The 20,114-nt window shown below is 38.5% G+C and overlaps 1 protein-coding gene across 8 annotated transcripts in view; it reads right to left on the bottom strand.

The window, feature by feature from the left end:
- The window catches only part of usp9 (ubiquitin specific peptidase 9), a 36,305-nt gene extending 19,850 nt beyond the window's left edge, over positions 1-16,455 (bottom strand). For 6 of the 8 annotated variants that reach the window (XM_063500122.1, XM_063500125.1, XM_063500127.1 and 3 more), the window contains exons 1-13: positions 16,012-16,454; positions 12,038-12,306; positions 8,362-8,507; positions 7,915-7,994; positions 6,290-6,402; positions 4,707-4,925; positions 3,652-3,767; positions 3,294-3,545; positions 3,068-3,203; positions 2,821-2,973; positions 856-960; positions 508-714; positions 275-411 (exon numbers count right to left, since the gene is read on the bottom strand). In XM_063500122.1, the coding sequence (XP_063356192.1) occupies positions 275-411; positions 508-714; positions 856-960; positions 2,821-2,973; positions 3,068-3,203; positions 3,294-3,545; positions 3,652-3,767; positions 4,707-4,925; positions 6,290-6,402; positions 7,915-7,994; positions 8,362-8,507; positions 12,038-12,139 (1,766 nt within the window). In that variant the 5' untranslated portion in view covers positions 12,140-12,306; positions 16,012-16,454. The other 2 variants (XM_063500124.1, XM_063500123.1) reach the window with 2 other exon arrangements.
- Positions 16,456-20,114: the final 3,659 nt, after the last annotated feature.

The raw sequence follows: 20,114 nt of genomic DNA, 5'->3' as shown, positions 1-20,114 counted from the left end.
TTGCAGCGGTGTAATAAAATGTAAACTGAAATGCCATTTATTTTTTGGAATGCAAAACTGACACGCCTCAGCCATTGTGACAAATGCTCAGCTCAAACACAGAAAATTATGTTTTCTTTATGAGTGTTCAGGCATTCTGTGCAAAATAAATATAAATAATTCATTATAAAGCATTAAAAGTACAGTAAATGATACCTTTAAAAAAAAAATTGCCAGTATTAGAACTGTGCTTTTTGTGCATTTATGTAGGAATAGATTTCCACCATGACCTTACCTGAGGTTTTGAGGAGCTTCTCCAAAGAGGCTACAGATTTCTCTGATTTGCTTAAGGGCAGGGATCACCCATTTGTCATTGGTTCGTAGCTCCTCTATGAAGCGATCTATCCATTGAATCTTCTGGGTGTCTCTGTCCTGTGAATGAAAATTAAACATCATCAGTATAGAGTTAAGAAAGACCAGCCTATTATTTTCATATTTTTGGAGTCAAACATAAACCGCAGCATGTACCTGTGAGCAACTATAGTCCAATATCTTGATGTGAGCACTGAGAGCCTGGTCCATGATGTCTACAGGCACATCATCGCTGTGTGCCAGGTTCCACAGCAAGTTAAGGACCTTGTGGGCCATCACACCATCCTTATCATCCTCAGCCAAGCGGCGAATAAGTTCCAACAGTTTTTCACGCTGCTTCTTGCTGGCATTGGTCCAGCTTGCCTATAGAAGTTGGGGGGGTTAATAGTAGTATCAGTGGAACAATTACACTGCAGCACGATTCAGCTGAAAGCAAATGAAAAGTATACATTGTGGACAAAAATCCTTTATCGCCTGTAACTACTGAGGACAAGTCTTACTCACCTTGAAACAGTCAAAAAGGTGATCCAGCTGCTCAGGCGAGAAGTCCCACGCCAGCTTAGCCAACAGGTCGTGGACATTTTTAACGATGGCCTCATGTTTACCAGCCTGCAGACAAACAAAGAACAGTTCAGCTGTCAGGGTCACAGTATTTATATTCTACCAGAAACTATGTGATAAAGGGTTTACTCTGGCTATTATAAAGACACTACAAAAAGTATATTCTAATTTGCTTGTTTAAATGAGAGAAAATTCCCTAATAACAGTGGATCATTTTAAGTCAATTTACTAGAATGTTGAAAGTGCGTGAAGTCTGGTCCAGAGAAGTTTACTTTCCAAATCATGTCCTTTTCTTGGTGATGACAGTATTCTACATGCTTCAGGCTCCACCCCAGCTCAGCCCTGACTCACCTTCCATCTCATACTATCAATCTAACCCTTTTGCTAAGAATAAAAGGATATCTGTATTTTGCCAGCTTAAAAAAATATCATGCAGTCCAACCTTCATGTCTGTCCTTGACTATGTGCATACCTTTTAGTGTCCTGCTGCAAAACAAAACTACATCAGTATCTACCATAGAATACAACACTTCATAAGTTATGAAAAACTTTAAACTTATGTATTAAAAAGGTTGGATTCAATTGCTTTTAGCTAATAAGTAGTGGTGCTTTATAAATGTCATCCATTTATAAGAGACTACTACTGCTCCCAATCCTCCTCATATTTCTCATCTCTTTAAATTTTCTAACTACAATTCAAAACCCAGTAAAAACATAACCTTCAATATTCCCCAATGTAAGCAGCAAACTTGGCATGTCAAGTACATACGCACTCTTCAAATAGAATAAAGTCGAACCTGTCCTTAAATTAGAGTTGTGATCATTGCTAACAGGTTTAATTATCCTTGCAATTGTTTTTAATGATTCGTTGATTATTGTTCTGTTCTGTCAGCTGATTGTATTCTTTTGAATCTTTGCCAGCTCTTTCTTGTAAGACCGATTTGAAAGATGACGTATACATTCTCAGTGAATTATAGGTGTGAGTACTGCAGAAATCAAGAGCTGTGTGCCATGATCACACCATGAAGGCACAGTTTGTACAGATACTGCACAAACAGGGTTGAGGTTAGAAAAAAAAAAAAAAATCTATAAAACATACCTGGGCAAGGACACATCTTTTTATTTATTTATTATTTGTTCCACACTACTGACAAGAATGTGGCAATCTTTAAAATCTTAAAATTGTAAAACATAGTCCAATAAAGCTGGCGCCAGTGCAAAACAATTATAATCTTCAGGATTCTTAGAAACCACTAGTAAAATCTCTCTCTAAAAAAGAAAAAGACAAAACAAAACCACACATTTAAAAGGTGCTTTCACGCTGCAATCTGAAAGCCATCGTTTTTAATGACTTGTACTGTTCAATGGCAGTCTGTTGCCATGCAGAGCAAAGCCCAAGCATAGAGCTCAGGAGCTCTTGTGAAGAATGAAGTTGCCTTTGCTACAGCAAATACAAAAGGGCGGAAAGTTTGATATTGAGCGTTGGTGCATGTATGCTTGTACCATTGTACTGCATTTACTGCATTCTTTTCTTGGAAAGAGCTGCACCAGGTATGCATTTTAACAGTGGCATAGCTTGCTGCATAGTTTATAGTTTAGATGACTGACATCTTGCACAAGTTTTTGAAAGTGCCCATTTTGCTCCTTTGGCCACAGGTCCCTGAAACAGTGCACTGAACCCGAACGTCAAGCACAGTGCGTACCACGTCCTGGATCAAAGCCCCATAAAACATGTTTTGTAATCTTGCAACAATGCCGTACTGTGCTGTATTGCTGCATCTGTTCAACCATCTGCAAGGTTTTATCTAATTTAGATTTTTGCCTCCTTATGAAAATAAGAGTAGTTGATAAAACCACGAGTAAGGGCTCTTAGGCTATAAGTTTTTTAAATGATCAATTGCAGAGTACCTGTGCAGCCCAGATGTTGTCCAGATCCTGCATGGTAAGAGCTTTCTCTTTGATAACAAAGCGAAGGATCTTCTCCAGTTTCTCAACATACTGTGGCTGATGCAAACTGTCCCTCAGCACAATGGACAGGATGTGGTTCTGTTGGATCCATTCCTGAAGCACCATGATGAGATGTGTAAAGGAGAAATGAATTTCACAGACATTAAAATCCCTGATGTAAAACACAAATGTTAAGAGCTGAGCGTACCGCCATACGCTCTGCAGTCAGCCATTCCTCCTCCTCAGGGTTATGCCGATGAGTGTAGTAGGACACACTGGAGATGACCTTGTTAACTTCATTTAGTGCATTCATTTTGCCATTAAAAGAAGAAATTTGCAATAACCTGGTGGTAAAAAAAAAAAAAGTTTAAAACCTGATCAAACTTAAAAGTTAAACAAAATCTTTATCAGAGAAGACTGAATTTGATACTTACCTAAGAATCATTTTTAACCTAAAAATCTCTAAATTCTTCACGGTCTCCTCCTGCCCTGGTACACGAGAAGCCAGATTCTTCAGAGACTTGATTATCATGGACAGTGCGTCATTTTTGGCTTCATTCTTGGCCTCTTTCTTTAGCTCCTCATCTGTGAGATTCTCTAGAAACTGGGGAACCATCTCGATGACTGGAAGGAAGTACTTCTTTACTGTGTGCAATGTGAGGAACTCATAACACTGGCCAAAAGGCCTGTAAAACAGAAAGTAGAAACAGAAATTCAGTTCCAGAAACAAGACCATTACACCAAAAGCACTTTGCAACGTGGTGTAAAACCTTGTGCTGTGTCAGCACTTACTTGATAAGTGCAGCGATGATCTGGACGTTCAGTGCTTGGCCACTCATGAAGCGATCGTGCAAAATTTGAAACCCGTTTAACGTGCCAAATTTGTTTATTAAGTCCACCAACCAACCCTGTGATCAGAATAAACAAGGGACAAAAACAAACTGTATAAGCACCCTTTAATGTGAAGTCAGGTTGGTTACACATGCTAAACTATCATCAGCTTCCATTCAGAGACTTTAGGTTGAAACTACAACAGAAATTGTGAAAATGAACAACTTCTCAAACTAAATTCCCATTGGCAAGCTTAAAGAAACATATCTATTCTTTTGTTTCTATATTTATTCTGAGTTGAGATGCATGGCTTGTGAAAGAGGCACACTGCTAAGGGGAACAAGCTTCAAACTTCAACTCTTTTATTTTAATGTAGCTGGTCTTCCTTTAGCTAAAAATTGACTTTAAATTTGGCACTGCCGTTAAATATTTAGTAATGAGTAATTTGAAATAATAGTAATAATAATAATAATAATAATAATAATAATCTCTGACTTAGCAGCACAGTAAAACACTAAGTAGTCCTGGGCCCCCTGCCAATAGACAGGCAGACAGGCAAGCAATACTGCAGTACTGCTTCTACTGACCCTGTGCCCACACTGCATTCATCACTCCTTTACTGTACAATTCTTATTCTCTGGTGTATCCACCTTCCCTTTTATACAATCTGCTTTCTGACATAAGCATTAAATGTCTTAGGGACAGTGAAGTCCATGTTATTCTTTATCAGGCAGCTCCAGAGAGGGATTCTTTATTTCAAAAAGGTCTTTAGGGCGAGACTAAAATGTCACTTGATGGAGTTTGTCTTGAGGAAGAAAGACAAGCTAACTCTCCTCAAAAGAAAGAAAACTCAAAGCTCATCTTCTGCATGACATACCTTGACAATTTTCCATACACCTAAGGATTTGTTATACAATACAAAAGGCATGACTGGATCAGTCTGGATCACTTAATGCGAATCAGATTATAAACTAGTTATTTTACAGTTTTTATGGTCAACTGTTGTACTGAGTCACCTTGGGAGATCGAGGGTCTGGTGGTCGAGCGTAGAGTTCATCATCAGCCAGCTGTGCTCCAGCAGGGACGGTCTCAGAGGGCCGTGTGCCATTGTAGATGTGGAACTTGCAGTGAGGGTTGGTGGCCATGGCCAACAGCTCCAGTAGAGGAAACCAGTCCTGAGAGAGCTTGGCCACACATAGCTCCACCAACCGGTGTGTGTTATTTATGATACACCTCTGTGGAACAAAACCCAAGTTTAAAAGAAAGAAAGGCAGGATCACAAGAACAATATCAAGAACTGGAAAAAGCCCAGCCTTGACACTGCTGTGATTAACTTCTGGTTTAGTGACGATAACAAGAGTTTCCTTAACAGTCTAATTAAACTATATTAAGTCAATAGCAGTGAGTTAGAAGATCATCTTAGCATAGAAACTAGGCAGGCAGCTCAGCTCTTAAAAATTCCAAAATAAAAACATTTTACACTGAATGTTTATAACAAAAGAGGGGAAAACGAGGCATGCAGGGCCATACCCATGTAAGAATTTACAGCAAGCTTAATCTGATTTTGGAGTTTAGATTAATGAAATCATTTAACACTGGTCATTATTAGTTCTTTTTTTCTGTTATTTATCTTATAACTGCAGCCTTTATAACAATCTTACAACACACATTTTACTATTCATGGTTTCTCCCCAGTAACCCTGAAGTCTGACAGGCTTAACTCTTAAGCTCCTAAGCTAGAGAAAAATTGCACATTTCACTCATTACACCCACATTTTGTTGCCTTTAATCAGGATTCCACATTGTCAACAACAAAAAAATTACACTTCCACACAAACAAAGGAAGAGCACTCCTGCTAGTCACGCCATTGGTCAAATTCCAGCAACCAGGCTGTTCTGCATGGCTCCTGGCTAGTTCACATGTCTGTAGAAACCAGATATGAGCAATCAATACAGGACTGACTCATCACAGCATTCCCAGCAAGCTTTTAGACTTTACAAGTCACTGGCTGCTTCATCTTCTCAGTGTCTAATTTTAAAAGGAGCTGCAGGTGACAAGCATGATGATGTATAATATACTGAAAAAGATTAGATTTTAAAAAAGAAAAAAAAGAATCCAGAGTGAGGAAGAGAAACAAAAACCCCTTTTCCGCCTTTAAATCCTCACACATCTGTCTCACTGGTTTACTTCGAGGACGTACCACAGATCAATTTCAAGAACAAGAGCTTAAGAAAAAAGAAAAAGAAAAAAAGATCACTGATCACTGCTGGAAATGCCTCTTTCTATTAAATCTACAAAAACTACACAACAACTCACTTTGCAGACCAACCTAAGATCTGAACAATGGATGTATCTAATGAGATAAAGGCAAAGAATAAAGAAACAGGTTTTACAGACCGCCATCCCTCATCAGGACAATCTGCACCTTTAAATCAAATTTTAGAAAAGCATCTAACATACAACAACGATTTTGTATCTCATAAAAATGTGAATTTGCTTTTAAATATACTATATAGGTTCTTTATTGTGATTATTTGAAAGCATACTCATCTTAAAAACATCAAACCAAACTGTAAGGCAGAAACAAAAAAAACTCACATGAATTTCAAACTTCCAACCACTGACTGCCTCGTCTGTGAGGATTTTTGTGAAGGAAATGGTCAAACCATCTCGGAAAAACCTCTGACATGCTTCACACTTCACATCCAGTCCTGCAAGAAAAGTCACCCATTAGAATATTATAATAATAATAATAATAATAATAATAGCAGCACGGTGAAGAAGGAGATGAAAAATAAGAAGAATGAGAAGAAGAACAACAACAACAAAGCATTCATATAGTGAAAAACATATTTGAGTTGACTATCTTCTGATTGAGTGCCTCTCATAAACAGAAGGTTTGGAGAGTAAAGGATTTCCTTTCTCTCTGACATTATCCAGGGCCAACAGTAGAAAAAGAAAAACACTTGGAAAAAGTGTTTAGAGGAGTCTGAAGACTAAGAATAATAAACTTGTTCAGTTAACATAAACATAAAATAAGAACCTAACTAAGGGCCTGTGTCTATATGCAGTTTTATGCGCTGTCAGCACATCTTTTCTATAGAAATCCTATGAAGCTGAGCACTGATACCACTCATAGTCCTCAGAGCAAAAATGCCCTCAGGCACATAGCATTTTTCCGCTGCGCTTTACAGGCCTCTCAGCTGAACACAGGTCAGTTTTGGGAATACTCCTGCTCTCATTAATGTCACTTCTCTCTTAGAGACCAATCAGAAGGGGCATAACTTACAGTAGCAACACTAAAAATTATGACAGAGGAGAAAACTTTAAAGAAGATGGTTTTGTAACCTAGCAACAACAAGCACCTGAGAGAAGCCTCTGCTAAGGAGGTCATGGGCACTTCCAGTACAAAAAATGTCTCTGTATACAACTCGCTCTTTTTGATTCCTCACTGACTTTGGTGGATTTCATCAAAAAGAGACTACTGCCCTATATGCACGAGATTAATATCATCACTGATGCAATTTAAAAGTTAAGCCCTTTTGGTATACTTCATATAAGAAATACAAAACATATGTTAACAACATATTTTGATTGCATAACTGTAAATCTTGGATCAATTTAAAGAACATTTAAAAGGTAATTGTTAGCAATGTTATAGGCAGCACAGAGCTGAACACCTACACTGCAATAGCAAGGCCAGTTCTTCACTGTTCTCTTTACATAATTATGTCAATATTGCAGATTAAGTAAAAGTAAAGGTTATGTGTATTTAACAAAAGTACAAAACCAAGTACCAAATGGGAAAATGTTTGAGTTTAGTGCTTATTTTTTTAATCAATTAATCAATATGATGAAGTTCTAAAAAAGTTACAAAAACACTTGCATCTGACATTTACAACTACACATGAAGATTTTGTAATATTCCATTTTATTTCTTTGTAAATTATTTAAGTATTTTTACACATCCAGGAACTCTTGATGTGCAAAGCACGCAAGGAAAATTAAGTAAAACAGGCAAAAGAAATCACTGACTATTTTATATTCTACTGAGTGTTTCATTATTTAACAAGCTCAAAGGAAAGAGATTTCCTACATCTGTTAGATGTTTCACATTATATTATACTGACAAAAAACTAGCCAGTGAAAGCCATAAGCACAGACTGCAGGATGTCAGTGCCACAAAGCTCCTCTATGAAAAAGAACATTCTGTGCACTCCCACCTTTTTTACTCAGGTCTATAGCAGCTTCCAAGAGGACTTCTAACTCTCCTTTTGGCAAAACTGGAACAACCCAACGAGGCCTAGGAGAACAGAAAGACATGAATCGCCAGAAAAAAAAAAAAGAGGAAAAGGATACTGTGCAATATTTGTAATATTCATCTGTGTAAAATGCACAAATATTACATTGATATTGTCTACCTGCACTGCAAAGAGCTATATTTACTTTGCTGTTAGGCAACTCTGCTGTGAGAGTGTGAATGGTGTGATGTGTTCAGACTGAACACGAAGCAAACTTTAAATGGACTCCGCAGAGTATACGGACAGATGCCAGAAGACATGGGTCCTCCCATCCCCCCAATTTAAAAAATGTTTTTAACCAAGTTATGTATGCTTACAAAACAATTTGAGTTTACTCTCTGTCATAGCCGAGACTTAAATGTGACCTACCTGTTGATCATGTCATCAAGCTTGGCTAGGTCAGTGTGAGGAAAAGCTGGCTCTTCCTCTTCCAGCTGAGGGGGACCATCCCCCTGGCCCTGCTCATCTGGTGGGCTCACTGGAGAGTTCTCATTAGATGAGTTAGGAGATGACGTCTAGAAAAAAAATGCAGACCATCAAAATCAGATCTCATGTAATAATCTTTCTGGATTTCAGGTCTATCCTGCTATGAAAGGAAAAATATCTTAAAGTAATACAATGGCAGACCAAGTATCAAAAGCAAATGTAGCTTAAAATCCAAACTAAAAACCTAATGTTAAATATATGTGTTTAATTATGAATGCAGAGACAAACTGAAAAAAATGCACTCACACATTAACAATTCCTAGCTTCTACAAATCCAAATAAATTCACCAATTCCAAAAAAGTGCACCAAACAATAAGGTGATGTAAAGAAAATGCCTGAACCAGCTTACAAACACACACGACAGCACGGCCCTCGATGTGCAGTATGCCTCATTTCAAAAGACCTGCGCCTGGGCAGCATTTTGGAAAACAATGGCTTTATTCCAGCACACTCACTCCTTTGTTTTTACTAAAACATCTAACTAGTGTTAGTGGCCAACTAATTATATTTTCATTTTTCCTCAGTTTATTTAAACTTTAATACCCTAACCTTTAAAAGCAGCATTGTCTAACAATTTCACTGTTCTCATCTTTTCTGACAATTACCTCCATTAAATCCAGTTCACTTAACAGTCAGTTATCTTTCATTTTTTTAGCTCAGTGGGCAAAAGACAGAAGTCATAAAATAGCACCCCTATCTTTTTTTCTTCTTCTTTTTTTTTTTTTTTTTTTTTTAAACACATCCACATGCCTTTGATTTAAAAATTAAAAAAAAAAAAAAAAACAACAACTCTCTCTTTATGACCAATTTCACCGAGTGTCTGCTAACATCACCCAGGAACCACTAGCTAACCAGTGAAGGAATAATGCTTTTTTTCCTTTGTAACTTGGGATTACCACTGACTGACTGATTTCTAGGCCTGTATGACTGGGGCTTTAGCAATCAATTTTACAGTGACTGCCTACAACCACTTGCCGACCGGTCACACAACACACATTTTTTTTTTCCTAATGAGCAACGGTTGCCAGAGGCCACCAACTGGTCTCTAGGCATGCTTAACTCAAGCCTTAGCTTGTATAGCTGAAGGTCACACTATCACTCAGGATCATTTACTTTTTCATGTGGACCCCTGAGGCAAGTGTAAATCTGTTTTGTTTTTTTGTATTTTTGACTGGGTTGAGGTTTAGAGCTTAATTTTCAACCACAAAAAGCAAGTAAAGAGGGAATTTACCAAAATATAGATATATAAATATAGAAAGAAATCACTGAATGTGTTACGTCTCACAAAGGAAGCTCATTTATTGCATAGCTTACTTAGTCACATTTATAACTTTATCAAAAAATGAAAACCACAAAATGGTAGATTTACACATCACCTGTGATGTCCCACACCCGCTTTCACACCTTGGCTCATGTGATTAGAGGATCACCAGGGGGTCCTTTGTCCCTCTTTGGGGGGATACTCCCACTGGGTTTAAATCTGGGACTCTCGGCCATTTGACCTTAGAACTGAAGAAGCTTCTCGGATGAGAGGTGAAACGTCTTCAAGCAACTTTAAGAAGTCCAGACGCTTTTCTTTCCAAGCTCCTTAGACTACGATGACCTGGATGACTGAGAACCTTCACAGACATCACCTGTGAGGTACTGCTAGCAAGCATAACAATGGGCGGGAATGTGTCAACCAGGTACATTCAAGAACCAAAAGCAAGGCTGGAGATGCACCAGAAGACCTGCTCAAAACAGGGGCTTTTTGTTTCTGCTTTTAGAAAAGGAAATATGTTCTGCTCTAATGCTGGTTGTACCGCTACTGATATCACATTAGTGTGCGTCTCAGAGTTTCATCACTGATGAGGTGAAAGAGGTGCAGGTTGTTCCTTTACAGACATAGTGGTCAAGTCAAGACAATATGTTAGTTGAGGCTAAAGCCATTTGACAAGAAGTCCCACATTTTGTTTAAAAGTCTGTCCTAACAAGAAAAACACTTACAGCTAACTTAAAACAAATAAGCTAAAGATACAAAAACCAGTGTGTTAGGGACTGAATGATTTGCCTCATGGAAGATGATAAATATTTAAGAGTATTTTTCCTACAAGCCAAAATAGCCATTTTATTCGTTTTGGTCTGTGGTTTGATAACACAAGTTTTTTTTTGTTGTTGTTGTTGTTTTTTTAAGATATATTCTGTGTACTCCTGGCAGCAGAATACAGCCGCTATAAACCTACATAAAAGCCAACTTTCAACTTCTGTAATCTGCATGGCTGCCCTGCTTTTACACAGTCAACAAAATATCAACAAGTGGAATATGTTCAGAGAGGCTTATGGCAAAGCCTAACAATGTCATGACAAAAATGCTTGTTAGTAGATATGGGCTAGCACAGCCATGATCCTACACTAAGCAAACAACTAGGGTCAGCTTTGGAGAGGCTGCATAAGGATCTCTCAGTAGGGGTGCAATTAAAAGAAACTGCACTACATACAGTTTCCAAGAGAACTGACTGAAACAAAAGCTTTCAACCGACAAACAGATTTTAAACTGTTTGGCTTGATGATCAATAGGCAATAAATACTGAAGTTTGCATGTATTGTCATGAGAGAAGATTGGATTCCCAAAAATAAGGTAGGACTGAAAAAAAATTAACCTTTCACATGTAAAAGGCTTTTTTCCTCCAAATTAGGTCCTATAGTTACCAAACAGCTGGGACAGGATCTGCTAGTTTGTGACCACCTGCTCCTATTATAGACATTTTCTAACTTCCTGCTTACGCTGGTTTTGCTGAAAAGCTTGTTTAAAAAAATAAAATAAAATAAAGAAAGGCCATTCAAGTGATCATAACTCTGATACTTTAAATTGAAGTATTACTCATTTCACCATACAGGAAATATAATAAGACTTGACATGGGTGACGTATAAATATGTTAGTATGTGGGTGAATCTTAGCGCTACACTGGAAGTAAGAGTATTTGAGAAATGCAATCAAAAATGTACATCGATGAATATGCATTTAACCACTTTATTTTTTCTTTCATCTACTGAGAGCGCATCAACAGTGGTGGTGGTGTGAGCAGCTGTGTATAAGAGTAAAGGAGGGATACTCAACGTGGAAAGAGATGCATAACTGAGAAATATAAAATGTGGGGGTGTGTGGTGAAGGCTCCTTCTGCTTGACTGACCTACATAGGCAGCTTGCCTCTCACGTCTCACCACAGCTCATCTCTAACCAACACAGGCCTGCACACGCACAAAGACGCGCACACACACACCCTTTATCCATCACTCAGGAGGCTCTGTTCATTGATGCTTCGCCTTCTCTCCCTTTCTCCCTCCTTTTCCGCCCCCACCTCCCCTCTCTCTTCATTTCCCTGGGCATCTGTGTGTGGTTAGGTACGAGCAATATCAGCAAAGGAAAAAAAAAACAACAAAAAAAAAAAAACTGTGCTGTGTTGACTGAGAAAAGCAAAACAAAAGCACAAATATCTTTTTTCATTCCTTAAACCGTTTTTTTTCCCTTCTTCTTCATTTCACGTATCTAAAACGAGTGTTAGAAAGATGATGCTGACCTGGTTCTGTGGCAGTGGGGGTTGGCTCTGAGCATCAGGAGCCTGGCCCTGGCCCTGACTGTCATTGCCCCCCACCGGAGAGCCACGCGTGGTGGCCGTCATGCTCGCCACGGGGCAGATCTTGGCAATCTTGGCCTCTTAGGGAGCGCTGGCCAGGAGGGAAATCACAGCCACCTCAGCTGTAGAGCAGAGGGAAGAGAGCTGGAACACACGAGAGAGGGACACAAGCACCTGGAGATCTGGGTGTGCTGCTGAGACCATTGCATAACCTGGAGCAGAGAAGAGGGGGCAAAGGTCAGAATTATCAGCTGACTGCTTAAGTTACGCATAACATGTAAAAGCTGAATGGGTTAGTAGACTTTGTAATATCTAAAATACATGTTTAAATCTAAAATAAACTGAACTGAGCTGTGCCTGTCAGCTCAGTTCAGCTTGTATCACTCAACTTTTCAGTGACTGCCTACATGTTCTTTTCTCTTTTATTCAGAAACGAAGATGATTTGCCAAAAAGGACTAAACTGGAGCGTTCAGTCTCAGCCCATCAAGTCTTAAAGTAATAACACTACCCCTTACTAACCTAATAAGAAAAGAAAGCTAAAGAACAATAAACTACTATTGTAACGCTTTGATATATGTCCCTGGGATTAGCCAATGTGAGGCAAACCATAAGTCATCATCCAAAAGCCAGTTTTCATTTTAATTCTAATATTTAACCCAGAAGATGCCTGAATCCCACAACATGAAAAATAATCATCTCAAAGGCAGACATAAACACCCGATTGTGTATGAAGGAACGGGTTAACAATGGACTGTATAGGAAAAAACTGATTTAGTGCTACTGCATTAGTTATCAGCTAATTGATCCCTTGTTTTAAACTATACTCCCATTTAAGACTGATAATTATAGCTTTTACACCATCATGAAACACCTTTTGAGCACTGTCATGTATTAGCTCACAATACCTTAGTTAGTTCACATTTATTCTGTTTCTTACTCTTCAGCAATCATTTTTTAGATTACAATACAAGTGTGCCTGCCAAAGTAATTTCTGAGATTTAACGACCTTGAGACACTGCTAAATGGTACACTTCAATGGGACAAGAACCCCAAGCAGTTCTTGATTAGACAGTACGGCAGTCTGGCCTGATTATTTAATCACTTTGCTTTACTTGAATGGAAAACCTGTTCTGTCAGTAAAGTTCTCCCACTGCATTGCAAAACTATGTGGCCATGTGCAACTGTGATGAGAAGAGCAGGTCAAAGTTAAGCCAGGAAGTTTTCCTGTAAACTGTCAAGGATGTCTAACAAAGAGAGCTTGGGTAATACCATTTTCATTCACATTTTAAATCAAATTCCTTGTTCAATTTGAGTTATTTTGCTCAGTACCATAGAGTGAACACATCACAGCAAAGAATTTAATGAGAACCACAAAATAAGGTCAGATATGCTCATCAGTAAGACATTTTAGACACCAGTTTAGCACTGGCACTGTGTGTGGGGTCACCGGTAACCACATATTTCTGAAAATAAATATCATTTAACCTTCTCCCTGCATTTCAGTCCTAAACCATCACACCTTTAGATCACTTTCATTACATAAAATAGTCTAAAGCTCATCACTTTTTCACATTCAAAAGAATACAGAAAGAAAACCAATTTAAATTGTTAATTTAAATATCTTGTATTTATCACATCACCTAAAACCACTACTAGAAAGTCTTCCCATTACAATAGTCAAAAAATAAGTGAAAGTTCAAATTACCAAAATAAAATGTTATGTTGCTGGAGCAAACCTTCTAGGTTTTCAGTTATTAAAATGAGTACTTAGGATATATTCTTATTCAGAGTGAACGTGTTTTCCATTTAATTTCTTTCCCCACACAAATCAAGAAGGAGCAAATATGAGAGATTTACTGACTAGGTCTAAACCCAGAACCTTCGTCCCTTCTGCAATTCCCTTGTAATAAAGAGGGAATATCAACATATTCTCTACACCATTTTACCAGCTGAAAGAAGCTGGTATGGTATAAAATCTAACAAAGCAAATACTCAAACCCCAGCTCAACTTAGAAACATCATTTAGCAGCTCAATATATGACTAGAACTAAGAACATAATTGAAACAGAGTGCTGGTTGCACATTATACAAAAAAACAAACAAGCAAAACGAGATACACATAAGACAACCCATAACTTTAAATTGTAAACACCAAGAACCACAACTGCAGCTGTTCTGCTCCCTTGTATCATACTAACTACCTGAAAGCAAGTTAACATGGGTGTGAAAAAATAGCTGATTTAATATTTATTGGTTTAACAGAGGTGAAACTAGCACAAATTCCACTTTACATGCTACCTGCTGCACCACCAACATTTTGATGGTGCAGCAGGTAGCATAACATGCAGTCCATAACAGTTATTAATAAAGGCCAAACCTTAGGAGTATCTTTAGCTTGCAGGGAACTAAATGTCACAGCATTTAGCCAAGTGTGCTATCTGTAAAGCCAGCCATTAGCTAACTATCTGCCAAAACGGGGACGGGTGGGTTACTTTCATGACGCACGAAGAAAAAAAAAAAACATACTATCATGTTTTGTTTGTTTTTTAACCACAGTCAACAAAGTGATATACAAATTTAACAACAGCCATAACTAACGCTAGCTCTCTATGCTAGGTGCAACTGGGGCCTTTTGGAGCGCCCGGCTTTGAAATAATAGTGTTATTTAGCGACATTATTAACGGGTAAATCGATCATGTAATGTCATATGCTCTATGATGGAATATCTTCAAAATGACACACAGCCCAGATGCAGATGAAGCAAACGGTGACATTACGTAACTGTCGTTGCAAACTAGCGCCGTCAACTACTACTAACAGCTGGTGGTCTAGTTAGTTAATAACCCTGGCTGCTAGCTAGCTGCGGCAACTAACGATGGTTAGCCTGCAAGGCGATCCGCCCAGACAGCACAGCAGTGAAGGCCTGGTCGTCCAAAGCCCACTGCGCTGAGACACACAGGCCTCATCATTCGCTCAGGCCTGACGTTATAGTTGCCCTGCAAACCTCTGCTGCATAGCCGATGCACCTAAATACGTAGAGAATTTGGTTAAATAGCTAAAACCAATACTGAGAGAATATCGCGTTTCTCCTCACTACTGTCGACCATCTGTGTTACCATAACGCCATTTGCAAAGTACATTAGTCGAGCTAATAAGAAGTAATCTAAACAGTTAATGTTAGCCAGCCGTTAGCTTCTGTTTAAGTAAATGTATTCACCGTAGCTAACCTTTCTGTTTTGACAAGCGGCTTGCTGAGATGACTCGACAAGTAATTAGTGTTCAACCCATAAAATTATAATTTTCCTATTCAACCCAATGCCACTTCGTGGCCATTTTAGCTTTCTGGGATAACGCATAAAATGTCAGTGACAGTGGAGGCGTCTATTTCCTGAAATTTAACTCACTGTTCTGACCCGTATCGCCTAACGCTAAGTTCTAACTTAGCTAAAACAAACTGAAAATAACATATCAGAGGCCCGGGTTATAGAAGAGGTTAGCTGCAATATAGTTTTGATAAAGCCGCTGTAATAAAACAATTAACAACTCTGGGTGGATGAAATTTAAATTTCGCCAACATGTAAACATTAGACGTTTAAAGGAAATGTTCCTTCTCAGTCTTTAAACAGGACCATTTGCAGGTAGCTAGCGCTAGCTTGACTTCAGTGAATCTAGCGGGACGAGCTAGGCAGCCTGCACGTACTGTCAGGACTATGAATTGCAATTTATTCGCATTGACATTGTCAAAGATTCAGTAAGCAGTAGCTAACAGAGAAAACTCCATCAGCAAGTGAATAACACCAACAACCCAAAATGCTATAATGTTACCTTTCATACACCCAACAGCTGACGCTAGTACTAGCAGTAGCCAGCTAACAATCACCAGCCAGCACAGCGAGCTAGTTGGCTAACAACTCACCAGGAATTTGATATGACTTCCCCTCTATTCACGGGCTACGTCCAGCCTTGAACGATGGTGTCGTCGTGTATTACATAAACGTGGCCTATATCAGTGACAGTTTCACAGGACACAAACCTGTTACTAGAATGATCTAATTCCTACGTTTTTTTTCCTCTGCTTCTGGGTGTTTTTCCTGCGTCACCGGCGCGGTAACAGCCCCCCTAACTCTATCTAGTCCGATTTCTGGGGCTTGTCACTTCGGTCCCAGCAGTCAGTCACAACTTGATTCAGTTCAACATGGCGGAAGCGCAGTCGGACACAAATGCAGCTCACTAAAACAGACTAGACGACTGTGTGAACTCCAACAGTCAGCGATGTCTGTGAGCTAGTTTGCACCACAACCGAGCACAGCTCAGCTAACACAACACCCGCTGAATGGAAAGCGAATAAAACCCCTTCTCGGTTCTGATAACTCACTCCAGCTCCGACATTGATATCCGATCCATAGTTTGAACAAAACCAGGCGGAAAAAAGCCGAGCGGCACGATGCACTTGACTATATCGCCTCCTATCGCTTGGGGTGGTCATCAATTAAAAAGTAATGATAATAAATAACAGAATGCGAGCAAATTCAAACTTAAGCACTTACCAAAGAAGGTACAGTACTGTGCAAAAGTCTTGAACCACCCCTCATTTCTTTAGATTCTTCACGGTTTGTTCAGTTCTAACAAGCTTGAAAGTCAATATTTGGTATGATCACTTTTATTCTTCGACACAGTCTGAACTGTCTAAGGCAAGCTTTCATGTCATTTCTGTCTTTTCTGGAGACCCAGTCCCAAAGACTACTTCGGGAATAGTTCTTCAGGCATCTTGAAGGACATTCAAAGCTCTTTTTTAGATGCTAACTGCCTTTTCTTCTGTTCTCTGTCAAGATGATCCCACACTGCTTCAAAACTGTTGAGGTCTGATAGTGTTCTGTTGTGCTTTTGTCTATCTAGGTATGCTTTTACTGCATTGGGAGCGTGTTTGGGATCACTGTCATGTTGAAAAATTAAGCCAATTAGATGCTTTCCAGATGATATTGCATGGTGGATCAAAATGTAATAGTACTTTTCTTCATTATTCCATCAATTGCAACAAGCTCTTTAAGCACACTGGCTAAAATGCAGTCCCCAAACCGCGACAGAGCCTCCACCCTGTTTTACAGTTGGCTGTAGACACTCAGTCTCTCCTGACGTCTTCTGTACATACTGGTGATGAGTTCAAGCAAAAATTTCACATTTGGATTCATCGCTGCATACGACCCACTGCCACTGATTTCCAGTTGTAGTGTAATTTTTCTTCCTGTTTCCATTCATGAAGAATGGCTTCTTGATAGCCACACATAAACTGAGATCATTTCTCATGAGGCTTCAATAAACAGTAGACAGATCAACTGAAAGGTCAGATGCATCTCTCACGCCCTGTGTCAGATCTTTGCTGGATCTTTTTCTTAGATATTTTTAGGCCTGCCACTTCTTCTTTTGTACTCCACTTGTCCATTTTCCCCAGATTTTTTGAAGGACGCACTGCATAGCAAGCTTAGATATGGCAAGTTTTAGAACTACAAACATTGAAAGGCTTTCAGAATGCCTGGAGAACTATTGCTTAAGACAACTTTAAAAATGACAAGAAAGTCTGGCTTTTTGGAAGGACAATATGTGGAGTGGCTCAAGACTTATGCACAGTACACTGTGACTAAAGAGAATTCAAATCAAGAAACATTTTTGCAAATGCACACTTCATATATTAAAGTATATTCAGGACTGGTTCCAGGATCTTTTAAATGTTATGGCAATGGTAGGGACCAAGAATCAGTGAAAAGGAGTCTGAAGGAAATTTAAACAAAAAATCAGAAATTAATACAGGACTGAAAATTGAGTTGCAAAACACTGAACAGGTTTTTTCATACACCTTTACAGTGCCCTGCATCGTAATGTGTACGTGAACAACACATTAGCACAAGACAAGATTTCTGGTGAAAGCTCCACTGAAGAATGAAGCTTGATTGTGTATAAGTTAACAGCCCGCATTGTGAGCAAAACAGGGATTACATTTGTTGAAATGTCATCTTTAAACCCTTGGTCTAATAACAATATGGCTGTTTAATTATCTGGCCAGTCTTTCAAAGGTCAAGGCAGCAGACCAGCCAATGAATCCTCTGATTACCTCCACCCCAGTACACATGGTGTCACGTTAAATAGCATGAGAGATGGAAAATTACAAATTTAGAAGAAGAATTCAGATCCCTCACATAAGTAAAAGTTATATTACAGCAATATTACAGTGTAAAATCATAAAAGCAACAGTTGCAGGCAATAGAAAGGTTTCTTGCTTGAACTTATCATTTTAAAATGTTAGCCTCGGATATGCAGGATAGTAATTTGAATAAACAAATTAATTTATCAATATAAGCACCACATTCGTCACAGTTTTACTGTTGCCATTCGAGTGCCAATAATGGGATAGCAAGATATACTTCAAACAAGCACCGCATGGTATTTTTCCATGGTGAGGGTCAACCTTGTTAACATCTTAACTAAAACAGCAAACAAATCTCACAGGTTTGTTTCCAATTTGATCAACAGCACACTTCTTTCTGTTTTATCAGTGTGCACTAATGCAGCATTCTGACCACACTGGTGCTGCATGCAAAAGAGGTCCTGGTAAGAGAGATGTAGATGCAAGTAGGTGGGGAGAGGTAACAGTAAATTACAGAGACAGCTGATAAAAAATATACAATTATCAATATAGCTGTAAGCAGCAGTGAGGGGTAAAAGCAGTTCAGCAGGGCATGGTTGCCATGGCAGCTTGACTGTGTAGCTGTATGCACTAACTGAAAAAAAAGGGGGGGGGGGTCATTTTTTTTATCATGCTGTACAGGCCAAGTGATGGAAGATGTGTTGACAACTACAGGAAGGTGTTGAGAGAAAACACAGAAATCAAAGCACGAAACAGCTGAAATGACCCCACCTCCAACGTGACTGCTTCACTGCTGTTTAAGCTGGCTTTCACAGACAAGGCGTCTTGAAGACTCACCTGATAACATTTGTGCGCTTTATATGTAAATTGTCTGTGTGTGGCTTAATGCAAGGGGTAAGGCATATAAGGTTCAATAGCTACATGCATATGCACCTCAAACTTTGATGCAGAGTGCTCATACAGTGCTACCTGTTTGTTATAAACAAACAGACTAAATTGCAAAATAGAACAGAGTATATTAAATATGTGATCCAACTTTTTCAGATTCTTTTTTCTGTATTTAGTGATGAGTTAAAGAAAACGTCATTGTGGATACAAATTTTGGTGACCGTTAATTTATATAGGGGCTGTATGCATGTCAGAGAGTATAAATAACAGTTATACTCAATTAGATGGTGCACAAAATAGAAGAACAGATAAATATACTGACATTTATAAAATGTTTATAAGTATAACACACACAAGTATATTATCCATATACAATTATATGATCAGATATCCCCTGATGTTGTTCCTACTTCATCACAGCATTGTTGTTTGTCTGGGCATTCGGTTAGCATTAGCCAAGAAGTAAGCTAATGCTATTAAAAACTAGAAACGCTACAGGATTAACCTAAATTTGGCTAACAGCAAATTGATAATATATTTGTTAAATTGCATACATTGATAAATAAAACGCTTTAAATTTTGTACATTTTGTTTCAGAAGATAGTTTTATGTAAACAAAGCTTCTTTCTTTTTTTAATTTTCCCACCACATTTCAAAGCTATGACATCACAACAACATGATTGGTCAGTTGTAACCTTGATCCTGGACCAACATTTTATATGAAGATGTAGGAACAACAACGACATGGAGATAACAGATACACCTATACTGCATATGCGTACATATGTATAAAAGTGCTTTTGTGTTTAAAGGATGTAAACAATAAGACTGTAAATGAGGACATTGCACACTAGCACATCTGCAGACTATGGAATGTACAGAAAAATGGTGATTATATAAACATCTGGATATGTAAACATTTAGAGTTAAACAGGAGAATATTGCACATTACCTAAAACATTTAAAGACTGTGAAATGTTCATAACGTAGAA

This window comes from Pelmatolapia mariae, linkage group LG16_19, assembly GCF_036321145.2.
Source record: "Pelmatolapia mariae isolate MD_Pm_ZW linkage group LG16_19, Pm_UMD_F_2, whole genome shotgun sequence".
Classification (NCBI taxonomy): domain Eukaryota; kingdom Metazoa; phylum Chordata; class Actinopteri; order Cichliformes; family Cichlidae; genus Pelmatolapia; species Pelmatolapia mariae.
This window is presented reverse-complemented; position numbering and strand designations above follow the sequence as displayed.